General features: G+C 42.8%; 1 protein-coding gene across 1 annotated transcript in view; it reads left to right on the top strand.

Moving 5' to 3' along the window:
- The window catches only part of stau2 (staufen double-stranded RNA binding protein 2), an 86,110-nt gene that overhangs the window by 50,396 nt on the left and 8,532 nt on the right, over nucleotides 1-27,182 (top strand). Inside the window, exon 13 of the mRNA XM_041961332.1 lies at nucleotides 7,701-7,814. Within this exon, the coding sequence (XP_041817266.1) occupies nucleotides 7,701-7,814 (114 nt within the window). The remainder of the gene's footprint in view (nucleotides 1-7,700; nucleotides 7,815-27,182) is intronic.

The raw sequence follows: 27,182 nt of genomic DNA, 5'->3' as shown, positions 1-27,182 counted from the left end.
TTAATCAGAATTATGCTTTGAATGAGCGAACTGTAAATGTTTACATGTGTATTTATGCTCTCACAATATCAGAACTTTAAACTTCAATATAATACGAATAGTCCTACCAACACATTTGTAATAATGTTAGTAGCCTTGGGTTGAAGATCTGATTGTAGATCAGTTACATTCGACACAGTCAAAAGTATAGTTAACAGCAATTGTATCTTTTTGAACAAGTGGTATCGACTAAGTATCAATACTTTTGACACCCTTAATCTGATATCACTGTAAAATCTGTTAAAATTACGTTCTCATTAAGGCAACATATCGTAGTTAGTTCAAGTGAGACTATGAAATCTTTGCTGAACAGATGTCACTATGGCTGCAAGTGACAGTACTGGGATATTGCTTTTACCTAATTAGCATTGACCTGAAATGCTAGATTAGTGTAACAGTAGCACAAATGGAGTCATTATGTCAGCAAACAGACGCAGTAATGTACCTACAGTAAGTAATATTTACAGAAAGTTTGCTAACCTTTGCTAACATTAGCCAGTGCTGGTCATACCAGGCCAAGTCAGGCTGTAGCTGTGGCTTGAATTGAACCACGGTGCGTTTTATTGCTAATGAATTCAGCTTTTCATTTGTCAGAAGAATAATATGTTATTACTGCTTTCATTAATTAAGTAGTCTCGCTTTAAATCTTGTCCACTGTGAAGACCAGTTGATGTGGCGTTTTAAGTGCCCGACGTCACCCTGCTTTCTGGTCACACTGTAAATGGATTAGATGAACCCTGTTAATGCAAAGGTGCGTAAAAACAATATGATACAGAACAGTAAGCACAGATCTCATTATTTTTTGCCTTGCATAATACAGTAAGCCGTATTCCTAAGTAACTGGCAGGTACAGTGAATGTGGCACCTTTTTCAGCATGAATTAGAAATTACACCCCTCCTGAGGTTGTGCTCTGGTTGTGCAAATGGAAAATATGACAGAGCGGCTTTGTGTATTGTAGCAGAGATTTTAACCAGCCTGTGGAGTTCTGATGACCTGCATGAAGCATAACATGATAGGTTAGTTTGTATGATTTGAGTCGTGCGATTGGGTCTCTCAAATCATGAACGCAGGATCACTCTTATGTGTGACGTTAAAGGTGCCCCGTGAAACGTAAAGTAAAATGAATCATCACCTGTTCATATGGGATCAGATGTTAACTTAGTGACACAGGATATTGCGACATTTAAAAAATTGTTAATATCCTCTTGCATATGGCGATCAAGGATCAGCATACTGTACAGAAACATGCCAGGTCCTGTCTGGAAGACTTGAACGGTATCTACTGTATCCATCAGCTCTGTCCACCTGCTAAATCCAAACGCAATAACAGAGCCGAGATAGCGATCAGCAGAATTATGTGATCTAGCCATGACAGACTTAACTCTGGAGATGGGTTTAGAGAAGAGGGAGGGTCCCATCCTCTTCGCTGTGCTGGAATCAGAACTTCTATGTTGGAAATCCCATGTTAATGAAAACACTATCCTTGGCGGGTGGCTGGTGTTGAAATCCATTCACTGCAGTTCCCAGGATTTCTCACACTTTCACATTGTTTGTTCTCTCTCTCCGCCTCCTTCTTTGGCTGTGTAGGAAAAACCCCTTTAGATGGTGCCGACTACACCTTGTATCCTGCCTGGCAGTCGCCCCCCCTCTCCTCTCCTCCTGATCTCCGCTGCTAACTCTCATCTCTCTGTATCAACATCAAACGCCTGATCTGGTACAAACGTTCAAAGACTCTAGCAGTTTGTTTCCAACTTCCTTGTCATCGTCTCATTCCTCTACTCTCTGTTTACTCTGGGATTTGCGTTAGAAAATACATTTTGGGATGGCTAATCCCACCACGTTTGATTTCTGCGGCAGGGTGATGGCTTCCAGCTGCGCTCTGCGGCATATTTGTGTGAAGAGCGATCTTCGAAAACAAGTTTTGTCGGTGGTATAAATCAGACCGTTAATGCTGTGCTGGCTCGGCGCACAGTCTCTCTGCTTGCATGGTGGCCCTCAGTGTGCGTGTTGGTGCATATGCCTGTGTCTGTGTGTGTTTGGCAAAACTGAGTGATGATGTTTTTACACCACAATCAAGCCCATTCGCAAAACTTTAAATCAAATACCCTCAAGTGCCAGCGCAGCATATTGCAAATTTGAATATGCAGCATAATCTTTTTTCTTTTTTTTTTAAACTTGCTTTTGTTCTTTGTATTTTGATGTTATTGATCATATTTCATGTAGTTGTCGGCACTAGGCAGTGGTAGGAGCTGTGTGCCACCACAGTCCCAGCATGGGTAGATGGAGGGCGTCAGCCTGGCACTTTGTTTGGAATTTAAACCGTTCTCTTCATTATCTCTTCATTATCTGCACATTATCTTTCGCTGTAGAGATGACTAGCTTGGCACTGTCCACAGGTAAATAAATCCACCTAGCTTGGCAACCTGACAGAAACGACAAAATTCAGAGAAGTCTGCTGCTCCCAGCAAGGAAATAATCCAGCACATTACGGCCGTGAAACCACAACGTAGCATTTGTGCACTTAATTCTGTACAGATTAAACAAACAAGATCTAACATGTTGATTAATGAGCTTTAGAGGTGCGAGCTGTTTCTCTGTTTCCAGTCTGTATGCTAAGATATGGTTGGCTGAGGGTGGCATTGATCTTCTCACCTTAATACCGATAAAAGTAATTTTAGCAGCTGAAGTCTTTTCTTTGAGGCACATCATTGTTTTAAGGATTAATAGGGGGAAAGGCCAGTTGGTGGAGCAGGTGGATCAAGCCAAAGAAGTAGCTTTTATGGATAACATAAAGAACAAAAAAACTTTAATTATGCATAAAACATACTCTCGTCTTTATTGAAGAAACAAGTGGGTGATGACAGCAGTGCTACAAGAATTTACATCCCATTTTCTAACATGCACAGATCTTTCTAGATGGTAAATAGCAACCATTACAGCTAAGACTGCAGCACTTTTACCACCAGTTCAGTCAGCATTCAAATCTGATGCGGTTTACAAATGTTAAATGCATTACATGACTGACTTCGTGGATCACATTAGAATACACAGCGGTTGGTTTCCTGGTCACTCAGGGGATTTCTATTTTAAGCGTATTATGTAGAGCATCTTTTTTGTGAATTTTCAATAATGAACTGGCTTCCTTAGAACTTGGAAGTGTCATTGTCTTTAGACTTTCTCTCAGGCCAAAGTGCTCTCAAAGTCTTTAGAGTAGCAGCTTTGTTTGACCTGAACCTCATGCCATTAAGAGAAGTGAAAGGTGTATTAACAGTGTGCTTTAAATACTCTTGACCCCTGATGTCCCTGCTGAAGTGGCTCAGCGTGGACCTGTAATTGCTTGTCACCAACAATGACGACGTTGCTCAGATGTGGGGGCATGTTTATTTTAGTAAAATAGAAGTTATTTCCATGCTCTTTGACTCTGCAGCCTGCACTCAGCTTCGTCTGGAAACAAGCTCTTAGTCCTGCACTGCTTCTGTTCCGTGGTTTTAACTGGAGTAACATGACAACATACCTAATAAGTATTTGTTTTTGCGGTTACCTTGACAGCATTGTGTAACGCAGTCCTAATGAAATGGAAATTTGCATTTATTTGTGTTTCGTCCTTCACGCCTGTTTCGATTTCTGTTTGTAGGGTGTGCACGTGCAAATTTGTGCACTTCACATAGGTTTGAGCACGGCTGCATGAGCGCTATGACCGTGATTGCTTTTTAGTTTGTGCATGTTCGCGTTTGTTCGGATGAAGAGGAGCGTTTCAAGAGGAGCCACCCAGCTTCAGAAGCCAGATGTCAGAGGTCGCTCCACATTAGTGCCGCCGGTCAATCGCAGGCCTTGCGTAACTCTCCTGCTTCTTTGTCTCTAAAGGAAGTGGATTAGAGGCTGTTTTCTGAGTTGGGACCTGAGATGATTAGTTAGGCCTGTTTAGAATGCATGCACTCACAGATGCATACAAACATGCACTCAAAACAGACAGCCTGGATGGGAGAATAGACGGTTTGTTTTTAAGATGCTCGTTATTTCAGTTTCCGCCAAATCATTGCAAATCAGATGATGCAATGTTCTTTGATGCTGGCACATCAGACAACTTTCTTTCCTGCCTGCATGTCAGAGTGGATGGAAAATCCTCAAAGTAATCAGGAACTTTGACTATTTTATCAACAAGCCACCAACAAAGTAAGACCTCCAGGTGACGTTTGGTGATCTGCCAGTTTTGCTGTTGTATTTGAATTTGGCTGGTGGCTGGAGCAAGTCTTGTTTATTTATGTAGTCCAATATTGCATACAGAGTGTCAATGGTCATTAGAGTCTTACAAAAACAGTTTTTCCAGACCCAGCTCAAGATCTCTCAGAGGATGAGGGAAAACAAAAGAAAAACACAGAAAGAAACAAGACTAAGAGTCACCACCACATTGTGCTTATGCACGGTGGTACTAAATGCTAACATCAGCGTGCTCACAAAGATTCACAGCGACACTACTAACATCATGTTGCTGTTTAGTTGGCACTAAACACCAAGCGCAGTTGAGGCTGATGGAAAATTAAGTTTTGCAGGTATTCGGTCACGTCATAAAATGTTGGAATAATTAAAATTTTAACCTGATGATGGCACTGGAGGCAAAGTGGAGGGACCACCAAAGTGATTACGAGTCATCCAGTGGGGAACATGAACGTCTGTAATAAATTTCACGGCACTCCATCAAGTAGCTGTTGAAATATGCCACTCAAAACCACAAATGTCAACCTCATGGTGGCTTTGGAGTCGAAGTCAGGGGATCATCAAATTCATTAGGATACTTCGTCTGGGAACCATGAGTGTCTGTATCAAATGTGGCAATCTATCCAGTAATTTTTGAGATATTTCAGTCTGGACAAAGTGGCGACATGGCCATCCCTAAAAAAGTGAAGTCAAATTCAAGAGGAAGTTCAAAAGAGATCTCCTCTCCCCAGATATCTTTGCGGGTAAATTGCAATGACAGAGAATGAACAAAAAGTTAGTAGTTTCTTGGTTAGTAGTCACTTTCTTACACAAGCTTCATCTTGTGTGAGGGACCTCCTGATCGCTGCCCCCTCATGGTCAAATATACTTTGTAAATGGTAGTTTCCATCAACTGAACATACACACTATTGTGCATATGCACTCACACAGGCAGTGGGAGAAGTTGGAAATGATTAGAAATTTGATATATCCAAGCATATATCTCTTCACAATGAGAGACTGAGAGAGAACGTCTGTTTCCTCCAGTGCTGTCGAAGGGCCTCACCCTCAGCTGGAGTCCTGACAGCTCGCAATAGATGAACTGAGCGAAGTGCCCGCCGATCAGACAGCATGATTACACCATACATCACAGGCTCCCAACCACAGGCCTTTATACTGCTTAAAAGGAACCAGCATGCCCAACACACACACACACACACACACACAAAGATTCCTATGTTGGTGTTCACTTCACACACTAAAGCACAACACAGTACTTTACATCACAGGTTGTTTTCACAAGATGACAAGAAGCTGTATTTCCAGCTCATTTTATATATTTCCAACCTGAAATACAACCCAGATTCCCAAAAAAGATTGGACACTGTGGAAAACATAAATGCAACCTGATAATTTGCTGATACTTTTTGCTACATGCTGAATTGGATGCCAACAACATGTTTGGAAGTTGGGACAGGAGCAACAAAAGACTGGGAAAGATGTGGAACACTCCAACAGCACCTGTTTGGATCATTCCACAGGTAAACAGGCTCATTGGTAACAGGTGATAGGATCATGATTGGGTATGAAAGGAGCATCCTTGAAAGGCTCAGTTGTTTACAAGCGAGGATGGAGCGAGGTTTCACACTCACGAACACTTTGTAAAACCATTGTTGGTAATCACAGTTTGTTTGCAGATGATTGCATTCTGTTTTAATTTACATTTTAAACAGAGTCCCAACTGTTTTTGGAATCCAGTTTGTAGGATTCTTGTTACAAAACGATTATATTCTCACCCCTAAAGTCCCCCTCCTCTGTTTTTTTTCCCCTCACTCCTCTCTCTTTCTTTCTCTCTACCCTTAATGTTGAAGTCTGGAGAATTTATTAGAGATTAGCTTGTCAGAGAAGGCTTTTTCCACGGCTCACTTTACTACATTCATCATTCATACACATAACAGATAGCATTCCACAACTTATCACTGTGGGCCCATCTCCTCATCAGCAGGTGTGTGTGTGAGTGTGTGTGCGCGTGTACATGCGCGTCAGTATGTGTGTCTTCTAATGTACTGTATCTATCGCTGCATGCACATGTTCGTATCTCTCTGCGTGCTTGCGTACGTTATAATGGGTCTGCGTCTTAATGGGCAGACATCCATGCATCTGGCTGGCTGGAGCACACACACACACACACACTTTTCCACATACGATCATAACTCATTCACAGACAGACACACACACACACACACGCACATACGCGCACACACTTTTCTCTGGAAGCTATCAGTCACAGATCATATACAGCCGCTTGTACGCATGAGCATGCATGTGCGTCCACAAGTTCAGCATGTATAGCCAACAAATTGTAGGCTACATAAGACGAGACTTTGATCCGGTCAGGAAAATACACAGACACACACACTTTTGCGTTGTGACACACATTTTCTGTTGATTAAAAGAATGTAATAACTTTAAACTCCTCAGCCAACAAAAATATACAGCGACCAACCAACACCCAGATTGTATATAGATTCAACAGATACTGACGTCAAAATGTTTTCAACACATCTTTCTATAATATTAGCTGTCATGGAAATCATGCATTGGTCTGCATAAATATGTAAATGGTTTTGGGTGTCATGATTATGGCATTCATTGCAGCAGATTCCACTCATTGCTATGAAACCAAGAAATGGCCTCTTTTCTATTATGCCTGACTGAAGTGCAGCTAATTTTTACTGCCATAACTAGAAGCTCTGCTGTGTTCAGAGCTATATTTTTCCATACCTTCTAACTTGCTTTTTTTTTGTTGCCCATTGATGTGTGAAAACATTTTGAACCGGTAATGGGCTCTCTTCTTCCTCCTGTCCTTTGTCTCTCCGCATCAGTCGGATACTTCTCTTCTTTCATATCTCGTAGTTATTTGTGCCATTTATTAATATGCCTGCAGCTGTCCTGGGCATAAGTAGGCCAGGCAAACACATGCACACGTATGCAGACATACACATGCAAATAGACACATATGCACCGAGTGAGAGCCAGTGAGAAGTAGGGCAGACAAGCAGGCAGTATTACCAAAGCCCTTGGATCTCAGGAGCAGACTGTCCCAGAGGAGCATCATGTCATAACAGTCCTGATTGCACAGCATTTAGGAATGCCTGCAGAGTTAACCTCTCAATGATGAGGGGTCGCCAGTGATGTCATCATCACCCCCTCAGACCCCCCCCCAATTGCACATACACATCCTTACATTTATTCCCCTCCATTGCCATCTCTGTATGGTGTGGGGTAATTGTCCACAAATGCTCTGTGGTGGCAATTAGACATGCAAGACTTCCTCTCAAGCCAGCCACTTCCCACTGAAAACTTGAGATGCTTCACTTGGGTTGTCGTCTATGCTTTTAACTGATCTTCTCCTGTATTTACTTTTGGCGTAACTCAGGTTTCCTACCTTTGCCCTCTCTTCTAGGTGCAGTACAGTGACGCGCAGAGTGGTAAGGATTTTGTGACCTATCTGACCCTCTCCCCTGTGCAAATGACTTTCCACGGCACCGGGAGCACCCTCCAAGCCAGCCATGACCAGGTGTGTGTGTGTGTGTGTGTGCGTGTGTGCGTGTGTGTGCGTGCGTGCGTGCATGCATGCATGCATGCAAAAGGAGAGTGAGTGTCACACCTGTTAAGAAAGGAAAATGATTGATGCTAGAAAATTGTCCATGAATATCAAATGTGTACAGTTTTGGGTTTATACATCCATGATGCCCACTTGGCAATTAAATACAGGTATCCATTAATCTCTTTTCAATCTCAATTATGGCTGCTAATATGAGCCTGGCTCTTTTTCATAGGTTCGGCTTATCCTGGTGCAGTGATGTGTGGCATCATATACAGTACTGTATACAGTGTAGTATATAGGGCATATTGTGAGGAGATTTTGGCAGGGGTCTCCTCTAATTGACAGAGAAGCCTCGGCTCTTTGGGTTTAGTATTAATCACCAGGGCATCAGAACCACCTATGATAATAGTCACTCGTCACATTTCTCCTTCACAAGCCTCTGTTCACCCCACGCAGTTCCAGTTCTTTATGATTTCCAGTCCATCAAAGTAATCCTTATCCCGATTACTGAAAGAGTACCTCCACAACGTGTGGTGTTACCCCTCTTTCTTTCTCCCTCCCTCTCTAGTTTTCTCACTCACTCTCTCTCACATACTCCCCGTATTCAGAAGGGGGCTCTTTGTCTTGTGTTGGCCAAGCAGAAAACCAGTTGCTTACATTCTATCATCTAAACATAGGACGGCCCTTTATTCAGCGGTCTTCAAAGCTTTAATAAAGTCCCGACCCGGGCCCTGAATGGGACAGCTGACAGGGGGCTAGTGCCGCCACCGCTAACTGAGAGCCAAGCCAATATAGGCCAGGCAGGTCTGCGTCCTCGGGACCTGTTGTTGCCAGGAGCACTGGGGCATGACCGACTGTTAGAGAAGGCCTTTCTTTTCCTCTTCTCAGTACAGTGAGGAGTGCGACCACAAAGGGAGCACCTAACAATAAGGGGTCACCCTCAGTAGCCCCCCAAACCCTTACACTTGTTGAACAAAGTGGGGCTGAAGCGTCACACATTTGGTTGATGATGGTGCATGCACCCTTGCAGCTGTGAGCACGGGCCTGTGGTTGACATACTAAGAAGGCCCGTAGACTTACCTGCAACTCAATAGAGTAGCTTAAATAGAATCTCAGGCATCCTGTTGCACGCTTTCTGATTGATCTGTCAAGTGTCTGAGTCGCCAATCAATAGCTCGCTGGAGATCCGCATGTTTTGTGGGCCACATGTTGGCCTTGGCACCCATGCACACAAATGCACACCTTATCTGTGTAATTAGACATTGTAAATCAGATGAGATGGAGCAGGGGATCTCTTGGCTAAGAGGTGATAAAAAACCTTTCCTGGAGCCTATCTGTGTTGCTGCGCACACACACACACACACACACAAATCCCATTAATGTGTGGAGACTCCAGTGTGTTTCATTATACATCGCTGTGGGAATTTCCTGCTGTCTTATCAGCGCTGTCATGGAGGTTTATGTCAGGTAGACCAGAGCAATTGATAAAGATCAAGAGCCAAAGGAAATCCTCTCCACACCTCTCTGCCCATGATGTATGAAGGAAAGATGTGTAGGATGTGGCCTGCAGTTACGGAAGGACGGCTGAGGAAACTGCAGTTGGCAAAACAGCATTTGATGAAAAGAAAGCAAGATGTGGATTAATTTATAGCTGTTAGAAGCATATTAGTTTGATTTACAGCATTGTTACTCTGTTGTTTGGAAACATAAAAAACACAATAGACATTAGTGTCATCCGTGCAACCGCTGATGACTTGTGTGTTTCTTATTATTCTAATAATATTATTGTGCATTTTTGTGGTTTTGTCTTTACCAAATGGGGATTGTTTTTGCCTTGTTTTTGTGTCAGACATGTAATCAAAACATGTAGGGCTGTCAATCAAAACTAAAAAGATGTCAGCTATTGATTACCTCTCTTAATTAGCCCCCAAGTGAGTAGAAAACAATGACTGGAAGAAAGAGCGTGCATGGCGTTTATAGCGTTTATTACAGATCAAATAAAAGATGTAATCAGATCAGTTCATCAGCTAACTGTAGAACAATAGCAGTAGTAATAATGGTAAGCATGCTTACTGTAAATAATGCTTCAAGGAACAGTCTGCAAGTTGTGGCCAAAACTTTGTTGCAAAATACAAAGAGCAGGCATCCCTCCCAACCCTGCGTGCCCCTCTCTCTTTCTCTGCCCACTAGCTGTTTGTTCCGTTATCCATTATTAAGGCTGCATCAGGGCATAAGCATAAGTTCCATCACAGTTTCTGGGGGTGTTGTGATATGTTAAACTTAACTGCAAAAGGTTTTGTACATTTAAATGACTGTTTTGTTATACAGTATGTGTACATGGAGAAATATGGATTTCAGGGTTTAGAATGTGTTTGCAATAGGCGATTATGCTTACTCATTTAGTCTGACTTTATCAGCATAATGTTTGGTAATGAGAGGTGTATTGTGTTATTTTTCTAATGTACATCAATATTAAATAGCATGTTGTCCATGCCATTTGGTGTACATTTGTGTTTGATAATGTTACCAATGTGTTTGGACATAAATGGAGTTGTGTATCTTTAACGTGCTGGATCAGATGTGAATCTTGAAACAGAATTAATTACCTGTTAGAGGTGCAGAGTTGGCGATCTGAGAGTAAAACCTTAGTGTAGCCTTCTGCTGCACAGTAAACATTAATGATTGAGAGCAGAGACTCTGTCAGTGCAGTTTTTACAGTGGTCTGCTCTTTATCAACAAGTGCAAACATACACGCACAGAAGCACCTACACATAAACACACACCACAGTGCTTAGTTGCCATAATCCTTGGCCTTGTGTAGACATTCCTGGAGGGCCTGTATGTGTGAGAGATATACAGCTGAGTACTCTTTCTGACCTTATGTGCCATCTACTCAGTGCCATCTGCCAAACACATGTGAGCCCGTGGGCTGCTGTGCTCGCTGAAACTCGCCTGGAGCCTAAAATGTTTGTCAACATGTTCTCCATTTGAGTTCTGAATGACAGCATGTTTAATTAATATCTTAAACCAAATAGATGAGAGGGAAAAAATACAGCGTTGACAGCTTTTTGACTAAACAAATGCACCGCGCCAAGAATATGCTTAACCCTGCTTTTTTTTTGTATATGTAAAACTTCAGTCTCATGATCTCGGCTCCCATGATCCGCTGCGTGTTTATTTTTAGGTAACCTCTTGTTTGAAGCGACCTTCAAATTTATAACCAAAAGTTTCTCTGTGACCACAAACATGGAGCCTCGCTGCCTGCTCCCTGAAGGTCATATCAGTTTTGCTCAGTTAAATTTGTACTCACTCAATTGATCTGTGAGTTTCAAGACCGAACTGAAGGCCAGCACGCTGGGGTATATTTAGACATTTTCTCGACGGGGCTGCATGCTTTTTAGACAGGCTGATTTCTGTGTTTGTTCTGCAGAGCTGAAGTAACTCTCTGCCAGTCCGTCTGTGGCGGCAGCAGGACACCAGGGGGGCCGAGGCCCACTGAGCTGTGTGTGAGGTGTCGCTGGTCCAACATGAGCGGCCCGCAATCGAAGATGACAGGGTGACTGTTGTCTGCCACCAGACACTGTGTGCGTTTGTGTGTATATGTGTGTGTTTGTGTGCGTGTGTGTGTGGAGGGGCGGGCTGGGGGGTTACTTTGCGTGCAATAATGTCCTCAGCTGAGCCCCCCGGGGGCCCTGTCTCCCAGACTGTCAGCTGTGGCCGCTTGGGTTTCCTGCAGCAAGAGCACATTTTGGCTGATGTGATATGACATGTTGAACATAGTGTGTCAGGATTAAAATGTGTTTTAGACATGCTTTCAGGTAATGAGGCCACGTTTTTTTTATTATTATTATTTATTTATTTATTTCTTGTGAATTGTACCAGGCCTGCCAGGTAATCTATCTAAGCAAAGGTTAAGTTTTCCATAGCCTGTCTGCAAACAGACCTCATTCACTGGTATAGTACTATGAAAAGACCTTTCACCTTACCAAAACACCATTTGGTCACATGCTTGCTCTCTTGACTGTTTCTGTTATCTTATGCCAGATTCACAAACACACACTGATAACCATCCCACGAGGTTACCCAATCCTCCCTACAGAAACAAAACATTGGACAGCTCAGCTAAAATTAATTGGGCGTCTGACCTTGTCCATGGTATGTGGCGGAGTTGCGTCAAGGAAACAGAGGATGAAGGGAAAGGGCTGTAGGGGAGGGATAATGATGACCAGTGCTGAGGATTTATTTGGATTTTGCCCACATTCATAGCAACAGAGTGACAGTAGGAGAGCATGGTGGCAGCAAGAGGATAGACGGGACTGATTCATGGCGTGGTGACTGCTGGGATGGTCTTCAGAGATCCCCCGCGGAGCTCGGGAGAACAGCAGGAGGAAAGGAGCTGCAAGAGGGGTGGAGGTTGTACAGGCCTTGTGTTTGAAGTCTTTCCTTCCCGACTGGGGCACAGACGTTACCCAAGGCTGGGCTCCTCTCAGGGGGTCTCGAAGGAGTGTTACCCAACCAGGCAGGCAGCTGTCGGACAGCCTCTCCTCCCTTCTTATCTGTCTTGTCTGTCTCCTCTTTATGTGCCGCTGTTGTGTAACCAAACACAGCACCTGGACGTATCCTAAATCACCGTATGTGGAGAAAACAAGGAAGTGGGACCGAATCTGCATCGACATGGCCTGATGGTATTCAGTGAATACATTCCTGGGTTTCTGAGTCCAGCGAAGACCTGACAATTTGGGTCAAAACGTAACATGCCAAATCCATGAACTGACATGATAAATATTTGGCTAATATGAAGTCACAGCTGAGTGTAATGATCCAAAACTTTGGCCCGCAGGAGCGTTCATCTGTTGCTGCTAAGAGCTGAGCCCAAAAGCTCCTCAGCTACATGGCAACGGGTCATAAGTGGAAATGCAAGTCCAGTTACAGCGCAGATCATGAGCTTTGGTACAAAAGCCATTCGGCTGAGCTAATCCATCGGGAGAAAAACAAAACCAGGGACACAGTATAGGTGATAAAACCAGTCTCTGTGCAGCTGGAGACGTTCTTGGACATTCAGTGAATTCAGGAGACGTCAGCATTCTGTACGCCCGAACTCATTAACTTTGTAAGACTGAATGCTGGCTGGATGGTTGGTATGAGGAGCAACTGCAATGGAAATTAAATAAAATATATCATCATAGATTAGCTTCTATTGAATTATTAACAGAGGAGAAGGTCACAAGCCACATCATGGGAGACTTTAATGAGGGTGTTTCACAGGAAAATCTGCACGTGCTTCCTCGGTTTAGTAGGAAATCTATCATAGGATGATGACCCTAGATCATGTGCTATTACTCACCTGCATTATCTACTGAAAATAACAGCAACATGTGACCCGTTTTTTGGTATCATGGAACTTCTCAGAGATGATGCCTTAATGCAGAGATTTAAATGTTAAACATACAGAGGAAGAAGGGAAGGGTGAGAGGCCTTCGTGCTGTTTGCGGCTGGAAGAGTTAATCCCTGTATGAGTAGAAACATTTGACTTGCTTGCTCTGCTTCATTAGAAGAAATGAGAGTATTATGAGGCCTAACTTCTCTGCCAGAGTGTTTTGCTAGTAGTTTTTACGATTTTTGGAAAGCAGTAGAATTGTGAATCGCAGTAAAACTTCTGCACTATCTGATAGTGATGTCTGACTGGCACAGACTTTGATTTATTCAACTAAAGACACAGCAAAGAAATTCCATGTCTTCTATGTCGTGTTTCAAATGTTTGCATTTTTCGAATAAAGACAGTTATGATCAGAGTTGGCAGCAGGAGGCTCATGTTTGCACAGCTCTGATTCTTCAGTATAATTAGCTCTCATCACAGGGAACTAGAGGGGCAGCAGTCACAGACACCTCCCCTGCTCCCCCCTCAACACCACCTTTCAAATGAGCTTGTACCTCGCTTCCCTCCCCAATGCCACTTCACCTGGCACTCCCGCTGTCAGACCTACCCGACCCCTGCTGCTCCCCGTACCCGACCCCACCCTGTTCCCGCCCTGGAGAGAGGACAAAGTGAAGCATCCACGGAGCGATCCATCACACCCGCCTGTCTTCCCGCATGCCCTCCTCAGGAAACACTTTTCAGACCGGGAGATTAGAGTGTGACGGGAGAGGAGAGGAGCAGTGAAAGAATGATGGAGGAGGAGGAAGAGGGGGTAGATGATTCATAGAGGGGGAGAGAGAGAACGAGGGAGAAGGGGCGCTGGAGAGAAATTGAGCGGGGATACGTGAGATTGATGAAGACAAGGAATGAGAAAATGGGAACTAGAAGTTACCGTCTTTTCTTTTTCTTTGCGCACCAGAGGAAGCAGTGACCAGCGGGGAGAGAATAAACATGAACTTGCCCATTAGGGGACGTGTTGATAGCTCCAAGTGGCCCCTTTGGAACATTAGCATGTCTATTAAGAGCTGACATGGTGTGGAAGTGAACACACACACAGGCACATACACATGCGCAGTCACGCACAAATGCAAACACTCTGAGCCTTTATTTTTCATAGGCTTTAGAAAGATAAGCAGCAACCTGGAAGCAGTTGCTGTGCATGTCGTCTAGGATAGAAATTACATAACTGTAAAATGAGATGCTGGGCTCTTGCAGGCTGTTTTGTTACCTTACATCACCGCCCCTTTCAGACATGCAGCCCTTTACATCAGCGTGATGGCAATTTAACATGCTGGTCTCATGTCTGAATAAGCACCCGAGTCACTTAGTAACGATGGCAGTCTTGCCAGGCCAGACCTAATAACGTTTTCCTATCACTTTCAACACAGCACAGATCTAAAGTGAATGTAGTAAGATTAATGTAAAGGTTGCAGCAGCACAAGGGAAAACATGCAGAGAGAGATTTGCACGTCTTGTAACATTTAGCCCTCTAAGATCACTGAAGTTAAGTCTCTCAATCTTCAGCTCTGATGCACAAAGAAAATAAACTGTCTCTCCCTATATTTTTGATGTTGATAAAATAAGCAAATTAAAATAAGCTGCATCTCCTTCCGGGAACAATGTTCCTACTATTGAGGATAGTCTCCAGAACACGCTGTCAACAATGTTCACAGGGACTATTTCTTTTGTAGAAAGTAGTTCCAATGAAACTGCTCAGCTCAAGAAAATTAAGTGTATTTGTTGAATTGACCTTTTACTAGTATGTAACAGAGCAACTGACCTTGTGTCACGTTACATGAGCAGTATGAGTTAACACTGACATATGCCCCCTGTGCAGACAACATGTCATGGGGGCACCGCTACCAGCGGTGTGCATGTCTGCAAGCAGGCTTCTCTCACAACAAAACCGTTTTTACCCACAAACGCTGGCTGACCGGATGATAACTTCTGTCCTGCCCTTATGAAAACAGAACTTAAATGCCTGCATCTGCGCTCCAGGCTGTTGGCTTGTGTTTGTGAAGTACGCGCTAGAAAGTAACTTGACACTTTCTAGTTGTCAGAGATGTAGAAAATTGAAGCTCAAATACATGGAGAGAAAAACATATAGATAGATTTTATTTTGTGTAAATAAGCAGTTATGTTGCTTAGAAAGCGTATAGAAGTGATGATAGCATGCGTTTCTTTTAAATGTAATTTCAATCTATATTTATGTGTAAACAAGTAAATTGTTCTCGCTCTCTGTTGGTTTCTTAGAGCTGTCAGACCGGGGAGATTGCTTTAAGGCATCCAAAGGTGTTACATTCATTATCGCCTCCATGCTAAGAGGGGCAAGATGTTTTGGCAGTGGCCTTGCAACCTTCAGTGCTGTCAGGCTCTGTGTGTGATTTCCCACACACACAAATTTGGCGTGAATAAAGGTCTCTAAACCAATCACACCTCTCTTCACTCATCACCCCCATGGGAGACATAAGCAAGCCAGGCTGCTAATTCCCTACCTACCGCTCTTTGTGGAATCCCTTGCTCATTAACTTAATGCCATTTGATACTGAGTGATAGTTCGCCTCGCTGAAAAGGTCCCCGAGATAAGGGCCAGGTATTTAGTCTTTTTTCCTCTGCTCTGCCATCTCCCAGTGACGACGTGCGAGATATGTCACCTGTGGAGAAAACACCTTTTCTAACACCAACACAGTTAGATTTAAACTCTGCAAAGGTTAACATCTCTCCTTTGTTTCACAATCAGCATTATGCAAACTGTTATACTGTCTCCTATTGTGTTGTCCTAATATACAAACTATACTGCAGTAGAGGTAAGTTAATTGCAAGGTTCACCCTTTGCATCAAAGATACAACCCCCGATTCCAAAGAAGTTGGGACTCTGTGTAAACCGCAAATAAAAGCAGAGTGCAATCATTTGCAAATGAAATGTGTTTACAGACAACAGTTTCACGACGTCTTCCTGAGCCCATGTAGTAACAACCTTTATCCAATCATGTGTTCAAGCGGTGAACCTCGCTCCATCCTCGCTTGTGAACGACTGAGCCTTTCCAGGATGATTCATACCCAATCATGATGCTCTCACCTGTTACTAATCAACCTGTTTACCTGTGGAATGATCCAAACAGGTGTTTTTGGAGCGTTCCACAACTTTCCCAGTCTTTTGTTGCTCCTGTCCCAACTTGTTTGAAACGTGTTGCTGCATCAAATTCAGAATAAGCAGATATTTACAAAAATCAATGACGTTGATGAGGTCAAGCATTAAATATATTGTCTTTGTACTGTTTTCAATTGAGCGTGTGTCAAAAAGGATTAGCGAGATATCACATTCTCTGGTATTTATCTTTTACACAGCGTCCAAACTTTTTGAAATCCGGGTGTATGAAAGTGAATATTCCTCCATGTGAGGGATGTGTGATGTGTCTGCAGCTCCCTGGGATACCATCGTAGTACAAAGACCAAAGAGAGGACCACAAACCAACACCGATGCTCTCATTCGTGTCCCACTCTTTTGAAAGTTGCACAATTTGCCAAACATCTATTGTGCAAGTCTCAGAGAGGAAAAGCTGTGGATTTTAAAACGCCCTTTAACTTGATATGTGACACACATCTTGCGGAGGAGAACTTCTAAGAATTAATCATAAGGAAATCACACACTGACAGGAATTGCAGGCGCACCTCACAGGCACGAAAACAACCACACATATACATATACATAGACAAAGAAACTCCGCACAATGACCTGCATTGTTGGTTGTAATTATACTCTTTTGTTGATTTCCTGACTTACTGAAATCAGATCTCCCAGATGCTTAGTTGCTATTTGTTTGTAAAAGTTGTTTTTGATTTCCATCGTACAAAATATATTTAGGGCACGTCTTTCTGAAATTACATGCTATCACTCAGATTTCGCTGACAGGTCCGCAGGCTCCTCCTGCACGATACAGAATTACTACAAGTGATTTATTTAACCTTAACTACTGCCATGAGGGGAAGAGATGAGCCATTCTTTCGTGGCAGCCATGAATTGGGCCCTAAATGACCCTTACTGTTCACTGGCAGGTAACGACGCTTCCAGTGGTGGGAGTCGCGTCGTTAATGTCCCATGTAAGGATCAGTGCTTTGTGGCTGCGTACTGAGTTATGGAGATGAGCGTAGCGACTGGGGAATGTTTTTCTGTCTGTCTGAGCCCCCCTCCCCACTGCAGCCACCTTCCTCTCATCTGGATGTTAACGCATTCTCAGGCCTCAAACAGCAGACATTTTGAAACACTCAAAACAACAGCCACGTCGGGGGTTAACACCAATTACGACTAAGGTGTCACACACTCCTGCGGTTTAAGTAAACACTGCGTGTGTGTGTGTGTGTGCCTGCCTGCCTCAACAATATCTTCATGATCTTCCAAACCTCCTCTGTAAATAAAGTCACAAGTGACAGCTTGTGTTCTGTTTTACATGCAAATTCAACCCAACCTTTTGCATTTAAAGGAGATAAGGAAAGATTCAGCAAACCACACTGTCACTACCTCAGTGTGAGAGGAAGAAATTGCAGCGGCAAGTGAAACAGGAGATGCACGGCAATTTTTTTTTAGTATTATTATTTTTTTACATGTCTTAGCTAGCTGAGCAAAAGGCAGTCCTGCTCTCTCCTGTTGCCAGCTATCACAGGCTTAGAGGCTTGCAATGATTTAGCAAGCATTTATCCTGAATATGATCTAGTGATACGACAAATTATACTACACTGCACTCTCAGGTGCAGTGTTACTGTACTTTAATGTGAATTTAATTGTCAGTAAGAATAAAGTGTAAACGTGTAATGAAGTGTAAAATTCACAGTGATTTATGTGCTGTGCTGTTTCTTGGCTGGGAACGGTGACTTCCTGGACTGTCCGCTGGTTGCCTGGAAACTGCTCCAAGCCAAGAAATAGCCTGGCATATGAAGCAGATTTTGTTTTTGGATAGATCCGTTCTCTGTGCTAAGCTAAGCTAAGCTAAGCAGCTACATATTTACCACACAGATTTGAGAGTGGCATCAAATCTTCTCGTCTAACTCTCAGCAGAGAAGAGGAAAGAGAAGAGGGATATTTCCCAAAATGACAATGTCTTAAAGCTGCAGTCAGCAACATAATATTATTATAATTTTGTAGAAATAAGTAATATTGACTGTTGCATTTCTCTAGCAACAATTGAACGGTTCATTTAAGAAAATGTTCCCGAGAGCAGCTGATAGATAGATAGATAGATAGATATACTTTCTTTATCCCAAGATGGGAAATTGCAGTGCAGCAGCAGCATTACACACAGTGAAATAAGTAAAAAATTGTGAAATAAGACTATAAAGAACAAACTGTACATCATAAAATATCAAAATCGCGAGCAGTAAAAAGATTATATACATAATAATAAAATAGCAAAATAGTAAACAGTAGTAATGAACTGCCCATTTGTATTAAGTTTTAAACACCTAAAAACGAACCAGCCTCAGTCAAATTGTTCTTGGATTTAGATATGTTGGACTTCAGCAGATTTTCCCCATTATTAAAAACAGTCCGTCATGTAGTCATCAAGGGACAACAAAAACTTTGGACATGACTGTGCGTCATGTAGTGCAGTCATTGAAGGCTCTGCAGTGGTGCTGCTTTTTTTTCCACAATCAAATGTTGTTGTTTTTTATTGGATTTTTTTTTTTTACAATTCTATTATGTATTCAAATTTAGAATATTTGTTCACAGCCTTAGGTATCTGTGTGTTGGTTCCTCTCTTCCTCTCTGCAAGGTAAAGATACATTTCCATGCATTTAGTACAAAACACGTGATTTTGCAGGGCACCCGTCTTGTTCTGAACCTGTGGGTCATCATGTGGTGTGACGAGCTTGATAGAAACCAGCAGAGAGAGAGTTGGAAGGTTTGAATTGAGTATGTTTTAATCGCCTGCTGCCGCTTTAACATTGTGCTGATTAATTAAGGTGTCCCTTAAAGTTCCATTTGAGGATCTCTGATATCCTTCTACACCACACTTTGTCTTTTTCCAAAGTTATATTGAATGCAGAGCAGTGTATAGTGTGTATGTTGTTTCCCTTTATGTGCCTCTGGAGTGTCTCACTGGTTTTGATTAGATGCTCTCAGCGTCATTCAGATGCTGTGTAGAAAGACGATATGTAACAACAACTCTTGTAGTTCGCAAAATGAATTTAAATTCATATCTAGCTCATCTGGCTTTGTTATGGATGCATAGACTGAGGGAAACCACGGAACTTCATTGTGTCAGTGGTCGTTTACCCTTCTACAGAACGCACACCTCGGTCGATGATGAAAGGAGGTGAATTATGCCTTGATTGCGCTTCTAAAGGAGTTCTGCGAACTGTACATGTGCAACAGAGGAAGGCATTTTATCTCCGCTGCTTTCACGTGTGCCCACATGCATGCACACGCTGTGCTAGAGTGATGCTGTAATGTCCAAAATGGTGTGATTTATTGTACATTCTTTCAAGTGAGAGGTCTAATGCTGCATAGTTACTAAATAAACATTTGTTTTAGAGGCCCCCTTTTCCTCCGGGACATCTTCTCTATTCCTAATTTCCCTCTGCTTCTCACTTAACCCAAAGTCATTTTCTTTCTTTCGCTCTCTGTTTCTCTGTCTGTCTCTTTGAGTCTCACACTCATACCCCCACATTCTCATCTCCCTTGTGCCCAGTGAGTAAACGTGGAACCGTGTGAGCCTTCAGGAGGACTTTGAAATGAGACATGGCTGGGACATCAGAGGACTCTGCCACTCTCAATGAAGCCTGCTTGATTTATAAGAGAGCAGGGAGTGCTGGGGGGGTGGCGGGTTGTTTCCAGAGGCACAGGAGGCCATGAGGTCCTCCATTAGTACCCTGACCCCTGTTTCATGGGACCAACCACTGCATAGGAGGAGAGGGAGGAGAAGAATGGAGGGATGGATGGATGGATGGTGGACATGGGGGGCTTGTGTGTGAGGGGGTCTTTTCTTTTTGACCATAGAAAGTCTGCTATTTACATTTCCACCGCTGAGAAAGCAGCAGAAATGAGAAACCCTAGCTCAGTCATTTGTCAGCGGCCTGTGGTGTCCTGACTTAAATGTCTGCTGGTTGTACCTGATCCCTCGCTCAGGCCTGCCTCTGCTCCCTCTTTTACGATTCCCCTCACAGTTTTACTGTCTGCAATCTAATTAGCTGTGTCTTAATCACGTGTTAAAGCGCAGCGCCTTCCTGGTGTTTACTGTCTGTTTGCCATGCTGTAAAAATGTGTGAGGCGGCTCGTAAAAACTCGCCCGCAGAGGATTAAGTACTCACTCTCCTTTCATGGATAGAATCACAGCATCAGTGACAAATAATGGGCTATAGCTTCTGTGCTGGGCTACTGCGGGAACACTGCAGCGCTGATGTACAACCCTGACTCCAAAAAATTTGGAACACAGCGAATGCATCTGCAATCAAACTGTTTGGCATCAACGGTTTCACAAAGTGTTCCTGAGCTCATGTAGTAACATCCTTTTTACAATCATGTGTTCACAACCTCGCTCCATCCTCGCTGACGACTGAGCCTTTCCAGGATGCTCCTTTCATACCCAATCATGATACTCTCACCTGTTACCAATCAACCTGTTTTCCTTGTGGAATGATCCAAACAGGTGTTTTTGGAGCGTTCCACAACTTTCCCAGTCTTTTGTTACTCCTGTCCCAACTTGTTTGAAATTTGCAACAAATTCAGAATAAGCAGATATTTATTTATACGAATGAGGTCGAGCATTAAATATATTGTCTTTGTGCTGTGTATGTGAAAAAGGATTAGCGAGGTGTCACATTCTGTTCTATTTATGTTTTGTATTTCTGTTTAGGGCTTTGAGTGATATTGTTGGTGTTTATGTAGATCTGGGATCAACACTGTTGGTTCTCTCAGTGTTCGAGACAAATTTCTTGTACAGCAGAAAATTTAGGCTAATCTACACAGCGCTCCAACGGTTCACATTGATGCATTTTTGAACTGTTTAGACACTTCAAGGAAAGGGGAAAAAATGTAATTTACAAAGTCGGTTCCCTCGTAACCCCATTAGACTTAATTTTTCCCTCGTCCGTGGCTTATGCAGAAATTCGATACTAAAACGTATCTTATCTGGCTGAAGTTTTGGCATACGACTTATAGAATTTCCTTTGTTCTCCAGCTTTGAAGAGGGTTGTGTCATGCTGTTCTTATTCTGCATGCCTACGTCAGTCTATGTTTGCTCATCACGTCAGCCATTCTGTGTGTGCAGACTGAATCCATAACACGGCTTTGTTCCTGTTGAGATCTGTTCCTGTTGTTTACGAACACCTTGTGACAGGTCTCGCAGTTTTTACAAGACATATGTTTTCAGTGTGCATTACATTACGCTTTTCCCCATCACGTTCCATCTTTGGCTAGTTAGTGTGGCCCCTGGACCTTTTCATCAGAAAACCAGCCTGGCTGGAGAAGCCTTACCCAGCGAGGCCTGCCTCTTGATATAAGCATACTGGAATTTATTGTTTTCAGTAAACATGCCTTATACATAATCTGTGACTGCAGCATACATGGCCAGTTGCCATAGGAACATAGTAGAGTTTTCATAACACTTCAGGGGCTCCCTTAGGCATGATGCGTCTCTATAGACCCCCATCACACATCGAGTTACAGGCCCACTCAGTATTTCTTGGGGTTTAGATATAAGACAAAATGTCCATCTACATCTTCTAGGCCCAGTGAGCATGCTGGGTAATGAGAAACAGTCACAGGGCTTGTGGGGATCCATAGCAAATTATAAAACACTGCAACAGGTTTTACAGGCGTGTCCCTTGTGTGTACAAGGTGATTAAAAACCAATGTAGGAAAGAGCTTGGGGAGCTACAAAGAGGAAGAGACAAGGGGAAGAAGGTGTAAAACGCCGTCTGACTGCACGTCCTCTCTTGTTACCGGATGTCTTCGTCCAGCAGACATCCACCCTCTCATACTCTGCCGTCTCTGACAAGAAAATATAAAGGGCTCGTGATGGAGAGTTGGGGATTATTGCATGCAGCTGGCGGCTGTCACAGTGAGACACTTAGCCCCTCTCCCTTCACCCTTTATCTTAACCCTTTCATATACTGCATCCCCAGGCTCCCCTTTTCGCCTGCCCACACCTGTAAGTCTCCTCTGTAAATCTTGTCACCCTTTTTTTTTTTTTTCCTCTATAGACGTCAGTACGCCTCTGATAAAGTGCTTATTTGATTGCTATAATGTCTAAAACCTCCTTCCCTCGTACCTTTCTGATACGGAAACTCTGGGATTGCATCTGAAAATCTTTGTAATAGTCTTTCATTCATACCCACCTCTGGCCAGCGTCCTGCATAAAGTGAGAACATAGGCAGAGTATGAACTTCTCTCTCAAACTCTTTTTAATTCATCACACAAGCACTTCTGTCCCTTTGTGCATGCAAAAACTTGTGCAACACTGTGAGAAGAGGCTGAATTTGTGTGTCTATGATGTCTATGATGGGAGGCTTCCTGCAGCTTTAAGTGTAGTTTAATATTATGCCCCTTTATGCCGTTTATTGCGTTGTGCCAAAAATCACTCTCTTTACGGCAATACTATTAGTCATTTTGGGCAATGCTTTGTGTTCTTCTGCACACACGGATGCAGCCAGGAAATTTGCATGATGGCATGGAGGAGAGTGAACGTGACACATAATGAAGCTACTCTGAACAGGAGAACTCTGACCAGCCACTACAAAACAAGGAGCAGTATTTATGTTAGGCCTGTATTTATTTTTGTTTGCTGCTACAAGTCAAACGGTCCTACTGTCAATGTTTGGTTTTGATATTTTTGACCATATTCATATTTTATAGTTATTTTGTTTGCAGCTATTGTTGAAAAGTGCTTTCCCTCACACATTATATTATTATATTTTGTTGCATTCATAGTTGAAAATTTCCACAAAGTTTCTTAATTAATGGAGAAAAATAATCAAATAGGAGTAAGTAGCTTTTATTTGCCAAGTATACAAATAAGTATTTAATAAGAAATTAGCCTTTCCATGTGTTGTTTTTTAATATTACACTGTATATATTCATTGAACTTATAGAAGATTTGCGATCTGGTGATATGCATCATTATCTGGATGTGAAATGGTCTTCTACATATCAGGATATGAGATTCTGGTCATATCACACAGCTCTAATTAGGACTAGATTTCGTTTGAAGTCTACCCCGTGCCTTTACTCATACTGACATTCTGAGTTCAAGGCAACCAGCAGCTGTTGTCGTTATGAGGGAAGAGGAGGGTTTAATAACTCTGTAAAGTGAAATCATTGCTCTGATGACTCACCGGACCCATCTCTAAATTTGTCTCACCACTTTTACTACAAACAGTATTTTAGTTTCCATCACTCACCCAACGATGTCGAAATAATTGGATTCCAATTTTAACGGAAGGGCTGATAACAGCCAGTAATGCTCTTTGACATCTAGGCTGATATCCTCACTAGTAATTGATACGGCCCACTGCAGTATCTTTACTAACTTTATTATCTATGCAAATGGGAGAAGTGATTAAGACCTTGGATTCTACCTCTGGTGATGGCTGCCCTTCCTTGCTGCCAGTAGACTCGGTCTTATTTCCTCTGGTCGTGTAGCAGCCGGGCAACAACCACAGCCATCATATTTGCATCCCCACCCAACCTCTGCTTGCACCTCTTCCCACTTCAGCTAGGCTGTGCACTTGAACGCCAAGCAAACAAGGGAGAGCTTGTCATTTTGAATTCAGGACAATGAAAATTGGCAGGAAAAGAGCAGTTTAGGGGACCACGTGGCCGATCTTGGACACAAAGAGAAAAGTGGAAAGGAAAGGGAGATTAGGAAGCAGAAAAGAGAGAAATGGGACCCCCCTCGAGACCGATCACTATCTCTCGCCGATAAGAGAGCGAGTGCCTGAAGGCTGGCTTTTCTTCCCACAGCTTTTTGTACCTCCCCAGGGCAATTTGAATCAAATTGTTCAGGATTATAGAAGCTTCTCCCTCCGGCATACAAAGGTGGATCTTTGCAGGTGGAGATGAGGTGATGTAACACTGCTTTGGGATCACTGGGGAAACCTGATGGAAACAGACATGAGCTGTGCAGGACAGTCGGAAGGGTACTCCCAAATTCCCCAGCAAGCCCAGGAAGTGAATCTCCAGTACAATATTTAATGATGTCCTCAATTTCCCCATATTAGTGAAGCATCCTCATTCACTTGGATGACTTTTGGTGACGTAACATAATTCTCTGTGCATGTCATCTATACAAGTGGATCATTCATTGTGAATAACTGTGTTTCATTGGATGAGTCAAAATGGAATAGTTCACCCAGACTGTGTCTCATCCCCCAGGTTGCATCTGTGTGTGGTGGGGGGGGGTGTTTGTTCATAAGAATTAAAGGGTCTTTCTTTTGAGGAGAATTTCAGCTTAGTCAGTGGTCATGCTGGTGAGTCACTGGCCTTGAAGCTGTTTTTCTTTTCTTACCCGGTATCTTCACAGGCAGTGGTCCCATCACTAATGCATTCTTCATGCCCTATATCTCATCTTGTACTGTATTTAGTCACTGATTCATCAGCAAACTTGGAATAAGTTAGTAATACTGAGGATAGACAAACATAGGTTTCCCTGCGTAACCTTCTGTCAGTGGCAGACTCCTTTCTCAATAAAGATGTGTCATTTCCTGAATTTTTGATGAAAAGGGAAAGTGTAATACTTTCTCTCCTTGGTGCAAAAATGTGTCATTTTCAGTCTCTCTTGACCTGGATTGCTTCATGGTGTCAAGGCAAAACGTTGCAGCTCGCTGGTATCGATCTTTGAGAAAATCAAAATGAAACTGTAACACTTAATTTTAACCCCTGCCACCATTTGTCCCGGTTAATTTTTTTTCTTTCTTATCAAAATTTAGGAATAGTCAGTTACAAGATATTTACTCGAGTGGCCTTGATTCCAAAAAAGTTGTGACGCTGTTTAAAAGATAGATAAAAGAGAATTTGCTATTCATAATGAATAATTTGCTAATCCTTTTTGTCTTACGCACAATTGAAAACAGTACAAAGACAATATATTTTATGCTCTACGTCATCATTGATTTTTGAATATATGCTATTGTGGCATGAAGCCAGCAACATGTTCCAGCTTTTTTGGGATTGGAACTGTAATAATTTTATAATGTGTTAAAGCGTTTATTAGCTGTCTATACACTTGTACATACCATTCACAAACAGTTTCACACACAATTCATATATACTTTTAAAAGTATTAATTAATTATGCATAATTGCAACTTTTACTGGGTAATAAGCATTCATTAATTATTTACACAACAAGTCTTACATGTAGAAGTTAAAGCTGTTGACAGATACAGCTAATAAACACTGTTTTTATTTCTGCTTACAGTGACATTACAGCGTGCTAAGAGGTGTTACAAAACTGACTTAATTCATTGCTTATATGCTGGTTATTAATGCCAAATAGTGTTACCAGTTAAACTTGATTGATATCATATAATTAGTGTGTGGCGTGATGTTATAGCATCAAAAACGACCAAGCTCAGTGATTTGGTTGCCGTTTCTTGCCGTTTGTTTGTGGCACACTCGCACAGAGTTATCGTCGAAGCTGTCTTCAGCTGTATCTGCTTTTCTTCCGAGAAGCTTTGCTGACAAGGCAGGAGTATGGTATGCCGAGGTGCTTCTGCCCCTCGCCCTCTGCCCATATGTTTTGTATTACGCCCTAGGAGGTGCCATCCTCAGCAGCTCGGTGATGGGAGGGGATAAAGCAGGCCTCTCCAGCCCAAATGACGCATGACATGGCGCAGCGCCCTGGGCCCTTATTTATGACTTCCCATGTCAGCGAAGGCTTGCTCCCCTGGGGAGCCCCACGGCCGTTACCCGCTAAGCCAGCCTTCACCGCTCATCTCAGGCCTGGGAGACACTGTAGGAATCCTGATCACCATAATGTGGCAGCATGCACACATGGCTGAGAAGTATGCGGGAATCAAATAGATTTCCTCATAGAGACGTTTATTCAGCTGTATGACATTCACAGTTGCTACACTGTTTCACAAGAAGTGAAATGGCACGTAGGAAATGCTTCTTCAGAAGAATTAACGTCATGTCAGGCTACAGCACGGCCACCGCCAGGCACACACTGCCTCTTTTATCAATCCCTCTGATGTGGAAGAGGATGTGAAATCTGGATAGAGAGTGTGGAGGAGATTTGATGGGACGATCTGAAGACATTTTTTTCTGTAGTTACTCAAGAATCCATGTACACATCACACCGCATTAACAAATAGACGCATACACTGCCAGCACTCATGCGCACACACAGGTGTTCTCCACAAGCTATCCGGGAATGTTCCAGTGATCCCTGTCCAGGGTTTTGATGTGGGTGGAAGGAAAAGAAAAGAATTTAGAGGAAGCGAAAGCCAAGAGATGAGTAGAAGCTCGAGAGTGGATGACAGAAGGAAAAAAGGGGAAGAGAAAATCTGCTATAGATAACATTTAAAAGAATTTAATCAACATCAGAGAAAGATGTGAGGCGATGGCACGGTAGTGACAACAGGGTTAACATAGGACAAAAAGATGGCTGGGTTTTTTTTCCTCCCTGGTATCTCATATTTCTTTGTGCTTTGGGGAATGAGCGTAAAAAGAGGGAGCACTGTCAAGGTTTTATGTGGCCTTTTGAAAACAGAACAAGCCCTTTCCAGAACAATATATCCAGCCTCAGAACTTCTCTGACAACAGGGCACTCATTTTTCCAACTTCCCAGGTCCTCCCTGTAAAACACCCCGTTTGAAATCCACTCTGGTCATTGTTTAGTCTAGTGGAAGTCCCTTAGATCATCCTCACCAGCAGGCGTCCTGCAACCCCCTCATGTTCAGATTCCCTCCGCCTCGCAGCAGCTC

The sequence above is a fragment of the Chelmon rostratus genome, chromosome 20 (assembly GCF_017976325.1).
Source record: "Chelmon rostratus isolate fCheRos1 chromosome 20, fCheRos1.pri, whole genome shotgun sequence".
Taxonomy (NCBI): domain Eukaryota; kingdom Metazoa; phylum Chordata; class Actinopteri; order Chaetodontiformes; family Chaetodontidae; genus Chelmon; species Chelmon rostratus.
The sequence above is the reverse complement of the archived record's forward strand: the minus strand, read 5'-3'. Positions and strand labels throughout refer to the sequence as shown.